The sequence below is a fragment of the Pantherophis guttatus genome, chromosome 2, assembly GCF_059756535.1.
Source record: "Pantherophis guttatus breed Tessera chromosome 2, ASM5975653v1, whole genome shotgun sequence".
NCBI classification, from domain to species: Eukaryota; Metazoa; Chordata; class Lepidosauria; order Squamata; family Colubridae; genus Pantherophis; species Pantherophis guttatus.
This window is the reverse complement of record NC_142064.1, coordinates 10928588-10935171: the sequence shown is the minus strand read 5'-3', so window position 1 is coordinate 10935171 and position 6584 is coordinate 10928588. Positions and strand designations below refer to the sequence as shown.

General features: G+C 52.7%; 1 protein-coding gene across 1 annotated transcript in view; it reads left to right on the top strand.

Moving 5' to 3' along the window:
• Positions 1 to 2954: 2954 nt before the first annotated feature.
• The window catches only part of SKOR2 (SKI family transcriptional corepressor 2), a 42791-nt gene continuing 39161 nt past the window's right edge, over positions 2955 to 6584 (top strand). The window contains exon 1 of the mRNA XM_034403906.3: positions 2955 to 5286. Within this exon, the coding sequence (XP_034259797.2) occupies positions 2971 to 5286 (2316 nt within the window). The 5' untranslated portion in view covers positions 2955 to 2970. The remainder of the gene's footprint in view (positions 5287 to 6584) is intronic.

Genomic DNA, 6584 nt, shown 5'->3' with positions numbered 1-6584 from the left:
GCTGAGCCAGCAGCCTGTTCAGCTGGCGCTCAAGTCGGACAGTGAGGAGGCTGGAGAAGATGTGGTGCCAGAGGCGGGGATTCAGCCAGGGCCTTCAGAACCTCCAGAAGCTCCTTTAAGTGAAGAGGACGAAGAGGAGGAGCCGCTTCTCAATGCACGGGCGTGCAGAGGTGCCAAAAGGCAGGAGTGGCTCTTCAGGAGGAGGTCTCCTCAAGAGTAAGGCTTGGGGCTAATTGGCCACTCCCTTAGCCTATTTAAGGAAGAATGCCGATTGCAGCAAGTTGTAGGGAACAACTTTAATTCACTCTCCTTCGCATCTGGATTCTCTACAAAATTGTTTCTGGGCTTTCTGCCAACTCTAGTAAGACTGTGATTACCTTATCTCAGAATTCTGGTAGGCTGTTAAGACAGTTTATTAACAGCCTTTGGTTGATAAAGACTGAGTTATTTGAGTAAAATAAGCTTTGTATAGAGTTTGTGTGTGCTGCGTTCTTTGGGGTCCGTAGCTGGGGCAGAACATCATTCAACAACCACATATTCATCTAATTGCAGTGAGTCTCTTTACGACCGGGTTGGGGGGGGAGGTGGTAAAATCAGGTGTAAATCACTTAACAATTGCAATGGAAAATCCGGTTCTAAATTGTGGTCATAAGTGGAGGACTACCTGTAAAAGTATAATAATTTTAGTATAATTTTATTTCTATACCGCCCTTCTCCCAAAGGACTCAGAGCGGTGTACAGCCTATTTAAAAACACAAGACAAACATCAATTAAAAATTTAAAATTATTAAATAAGTTCGGCTCAATTTAAAACCCCAGAAATTTAAAATACTCCAATTTAAAATTATTATGTTGATAGCCCAGCCTGGCGGAACAACAGGGTCTTCAGTGCACAGCAAAATACTCAGAGGTCGGAAATATTACATAAAAAGCGATAATATGAACAAATGTGTGCCTCTACAGATGTACAACATATCCAAGTGAATAACGCCAGTTAGATTTACCCAAGCAGTTATCTATGGAGATTCTCAGTCATCCAGGTCATAGTTGTCCCAAAAGTGCTTTTTTCAAGAGGCGACTGGATTTTCTGGGATTGTTTTTTTTTTTTAAGACATTCTGCTTCTCATCCAAGAAGCTTCTTCAGCTCTGACTGGATGCCCCACCATCCAGTCAGAGCTGAAGAAGCTTCTTGGATGAGAAGCGAAATGTCTTCAAAAAAAACAAACAATCCCTGAAAGTCCAGTTGTCTCTTGAAAAAAGCACCCTTGGTAGTTACTTCTGAATAAACAGGATGATGTCCTAAGAGGCCCAGTCCAGTTTTAACGCAGTAGGACCATTTTTTTTTAATGGAAAAGAGCTGGTTGGAAGGTCTTTGAGGCTGGTAGCCTGTACCATGATGGGCCACCAGTAAATGAAAATTTTGTCTCCTAGTTAATAGAGCAGTCTATTGATGTCTGTTGAGTGGGTTGTTTTTCTAGTTTGTCAGTTCTCTCTCCAGCCTCTCATCCAGAACTTCAAGGAAGGCATTCAGTTCTCCGATTTCGTCTTTGTCATGACAAGGTTGCAGAGGCTGTGACAGAGAGACCAAAAAGGGTCCATGTCAGGGGTGAAATCAAGCAGGTTCTGACAGGTTCTGGAGAACCGGTAGCGGAAATTTGGAGTAGTTCGGAGAACCGGCAAATACCACCTCTGGCTGGCCCCAGAGTGGGGAGGGAATGGGGATTTTGCAGTATCCTTCCCCTGGAGTGGGGTGGGAATGGAGATTTTGCAGTATCCTTCCCCTGGAGTGGGGTGGGAATGGAGATTTTGCAGTATCCTTCCCCTGGAGTGGAGAGGGAATGCGGATTTTGTAGTATCCTTCCCCTGGAGTGGGGAGGGAATGGAGATTTCGCAGTATCCTTCCCCTGGAGTGGGGAGGGAATGGAGATTTTGCAGTATCCTTCCCCTGGAGTGGGGAGGGAATGGGGATTTTGCAGTATACTTCCCCTGGAGTGGGGAGGGAATGGGGATTTTGTAGTATCCTTCCCCTGGAGTGGGGTGGGAATGGGGATTTTGCAGTATCCTTCCCCTGGAGTGGGGAGGGAATGGGGATTTTGCAGTATCCTTCCCCCAGGAGTGGGGAGGGAATGGGGATTTTGCAGTATCCTTCCCCTGGAGTGGGGAGGGAATGGGGATTTTGCAGTATCCTTCCCCTAGAGTGGGGTGGGAATGGAGATTTTGCAGTATCCTTCCCCCAGGAGTGGGGTGGGAATGGAGATTTTGCAGTATCCTTCCCCTGGAGTGGAGAGGGAATGGGGATTTTGCAGTATTTTTCCCCTACCACACCCACCAAGCCACGCCCACCAAGCCTCACCATGCACACCAAGCCACTCCCAGAGAACCCGTAGTAAAAAATTTGGATTTCACCACTGATTCATTATTTATCGATAAAAGGATCTGGGGTTTCTTTCATGCTAATCCAGGAGCCAGCAGTTAATTTATTTATTAGTTTATTTATTAGTTTGATTTATATGCCGCCCTTCTCCGGAGACTCAGGGTGGCTTACAATGCATTAAGCAATAGCCTTCATACTTTTGTATATACCTGCTTAGTAGGGCTTTCGCACCCCCCCTCCTTAAGCGGTGTTCTTTTTTATACAAAGTCAGCTTATTGCCCCCACAATCTGGGTCCTCATTTTACCTACCTCGGAAGGATGGAAGGCTGAGTCAATCTTGAGCCTGGTGAGAATTGAACTCGCAGTAATTGCAGGCAGCTGGCAGCTAAAAACTCCTTTAACAGTAGTTTAGACCACTGCACCACCAGGCTTGATACACATGACTGGGCTGTTGCTCAGAAAGGCAGATTTAGGGAGCCGCTAATGAACAGAAGTCAGCCTTTCAATGGCGCTAGTCCTCATGCAGCCCTTTCTTTCTCTCTCTCTCTCTGTCTCTCCCCAGCTCTCAGCAAAGGAACCCCAAAGGGGCCACGACGATGGCCAGCAGTCCTTTGCCGGCCCCCACCGAGCTGCTTCTGACCGTCCCGTCCAACGCCTTCCCCCCAGAACCGCTGACCCAGCCCGCTCCGGCCTCTCGCGGCTCCTCGGTCCCCTCGGCGGGCGCCATGAAGCCCAACCAGGTGGGCCAAGTGATCCTGTACGGCATCCCCATCGTCTCGCTGGTGATCGACGGGCAGGAGCGCCTGTGCCTGGCTCAGATCTCCAACACGCTGCTCAAGAACTTCAGCTACAACGAGATCCACAACCGTCGGGTGGCCCTGGGCATCACCTGCGTGCAGTGCACGCCCGTCCAGCTGGAGATCCTGCGCAGGGCCGGGGCCATGCCCATCTCCTCGCGCCGCTGCGGGATGATCACCAAGCGGGAGGCCGAGCGGCTCTGCAAGTCGTTCCTGGGCGAGAACCGGCCGCCGAAGCTCCCGGATAACTTCGCCTTCGACGTGTCCCACGAGTGCGCCTGGGGCTGTCGGGGCAGCTTCATCCCCGCGCGTTACAACAGCTCCCGGGCCAAATGCATCAAGTGCAGCTACTGCAGCCTCTACTTCTCGCCCAACAAGTTCATCTTCCACTCCCACCGGACCCCCGACGCCAAGTACCTGCAGCCCGACGCCGCCAACTTCAACTCCTGGCGCCGCCACCTCAAGCTGACCGACAAAAGCCCGCAGGACGAGCTGGTCTTCGCCTGGGAAGACGTCAAGGCCATGTTCAACGGGGGCAGCCGCAAGCGAGCCTTGCCTGCCTCGGCCGCGCCGTCGAGCCACCCGCGGCCGCCGCAGCCGCTGCAGCCGCCGCCGCCGCCTTCTTGCCACCCTCTGGCTTCGGTTAAGACCGGCGGGGTGGGCTTGGGAAGCGGCGGAGGCGGCTTGCTCAGCCCGCACCTCTTAGCCGGACCCCCGCCGCCTCCCCCGCCGCCGGACCTGACCCAGAAGCGGCCCCGCTTCGACGACGACAGCGAGCTCCAAGAAGCGGTGGCGGCGGCGGCTGCGGCGGCCGCGGCTATGGCGCACGGCAAAGCCCCGCGGAACTACCCGGTCATCCCGGTGCCCAGCAAGGGAGCCTCCTTCGGGGGCGTCCTGCAGAAGTTCCCCGCCTGCGGGGGGCTTTTCCCGCACCCTTACGGCTTCCCGGCCGCCGCCGCCGCCGCTTTCAGCCTCTGCCACAAAAAGGAAGAAAGCGACGGGCTGGGCGTCGGGGGTCAAAGCGGATCGGGGGCTCCCAAAACGGCGTCGGGAGCCCCGTCGGCCGGAGCGGGTCTCTCCGGTCTCTTTTGGCCCGGGAGTCGCAAAGATGCGGCGGCGGCGGCGGCGGCCGCTTTCTATCCGCCTTTCTGTATGTTTTGGCCTCCCCGGGCGCCGGGGGCGCTTCCAGGGCTGCCCACTTACCTGCAGCCCCCGCCGCCCCCTCCTCAACCGCCGGGCTGCTCGGCTCTGGGCGGGGAGAGCTCCAGCCTGCTCCGCCAAGCTTTCCTGGACCTGGCCGCCGAGCCCAGCGCCGAAGGAGCGGCCGCAGGGTTGGGGGCTCCTCCCGCCGCTGCCCCCCAAGCTAGCGGGGCTGCGGGCGGGGGCAGCAGCCGGGAGCCCCGCGCTTTCGAAGGCGGCGGCGAAGGCGGCGGGTCCCCCACCTCCGAGGGCGCGGTGCCCGCTGCCCACTTGCTGGACGGCCAAGCGCGGCCCAAGGGGGGCTCTGCCTACCACCACTCCAGCGCTTTCCGTCCGGTGGGCGGCAAGGAGGACTCGGAGAGCCTGGCCAAGCTCCACCAACACCATCAGCCGTCGGGCCGGCCTTCCTCGCCGCCACCTCCGCCGCTCCTGCTCCTGCCAACGGATCGCGAGCCTGCCCTCCAGCCGGCCGGACCCCGGCTTCTCTCCCCCGGCGGGACCAGTTGCAGCTTCCCCAGCGAGGACAGCAGCGAGGAGGAAGAAGAGGAAGAGGGGGAAGAAGAAGAGGAAGAGCCGGAGGTGGACGTGGAGAGCCATCGGCAGCCCGGCGAGGAAGAGGAGGAGGAGGAGGAAGAGGAGGAAGAGCGGAGGGGGGAGGAAGGAGAAGGAGGGGAGGCCGGCCACTTCCAGCAAAGCCGGGGACTGACGGACAAAGCGGGCTGCCGGGAGAGATCGAACTCTTCCAGCGCTGCCCCGACGGGGCCCTTCCCTGGCCAGGAGAGCCCGGCTGTCCCCGAGGCTGAACAGCTGCCGCCGCCACCGCTCCCTCCTTCTGCGCCCCCCTGCCTCCCCAAAGGGCCCGGCAGCCCCACCCTCCACACAGCCCAGGAGATCCCAACGACGCCCTACAAAGATGTAAATAGCCGCCCTGAAATCTGCAAGTGTTGCTATGGGGGAGATGGGAGAGGGGAGGGGGTTGCTGTGAGCTGGGAATTTTTATTTTTTTTTTAATTTGATTTATATGCCGCCTTTCTCCGGAGACTCAGGGCGGCTTACAATGCGTTAAGCAATAGCCTTCATCCTTTTGTATATTTATACAAAGTCAGCTTATTGCCCCCACAATCCGGGTCCTCATTTTACCTACTTTAGAAAGGACGGAAGGCTGAGTCAACCTTGAGCCTGGTGAGATTTGAACTTGCAGTAATTGCTGGCGGCAGATGTAAGTGGATGTTAATAACAGTGCTTTAGTCTGCTGAGCCACCAGAGCTCATTTCCCTGTGGAGTATTTTTTGTGTGTGTGTTCAAAATTTTTATCAAAGTATAATATAAATACAAAATACAAAACAATACAAAATACAGAAGAAAACAATAGGAAGATAAAGGAGGGGAAAAGTGTAGAGCAAGAGGGAAGAACAAAGGGAAAAAAAGCATTGACTTCCAACTCCTTTTAATGTGGTCGATAGAATAAGATCATAACATCAAACCTTAACTTTTTACGGTTGTGTATTTTATTATTTTATTAGTCGTATTAGTCATATTATTTTATTAGTCATATTAGTCATATTTATTAGTCATATTACATAGAGTGTAATAATATAAACTAGCCATTTCTACAACAACAAAGCCAAAATTGGCAAAACCCCAAATCAAAGTTTCATTTGTTTCCCCCTTCGCCTCGAGCACAAAATCCAGAAGTAGTTTCCAAGTTCAGGTAGTCCTTGGCTTAGGACCACAATTGAGCCCCAAATTTCTGTTGTTAAATGAGACATTTCTGAAGTGGGTTTTGCCCCATTTTACGACCTTTATTGCCACCGTTGTTAAGTGACTCCCTTAAATTGATAAGTTAGTAACCCAGTTGTTAAGGTAATCATTTAAATCCAGACTGGTGTTCTTAAATTATTGGGTTTTCTTTTTCTCCTAATACAGGTAGTCCTACACTTATAAACACTGTTGAATCCAACATTTCTGCTGCTAAGTGAAACAGCTGCTAAGTGAGCCCATTGCCCAGCATCCCAAATTTGATCATGTGACCACAGAGATGCTGCTCAAAAAACAGTCATAAATTACTTTTTTTTCAATTCCCTTGTACCGTTGAACAGTGAATAGAATAGAATAGAATAGAATAGAATAGAATAGAATAGAATAGAATAGAATAGAATAGAATAGAATAGAATAGAATAGAATAGAATAGAATAGAATAGAATAACAGAGTT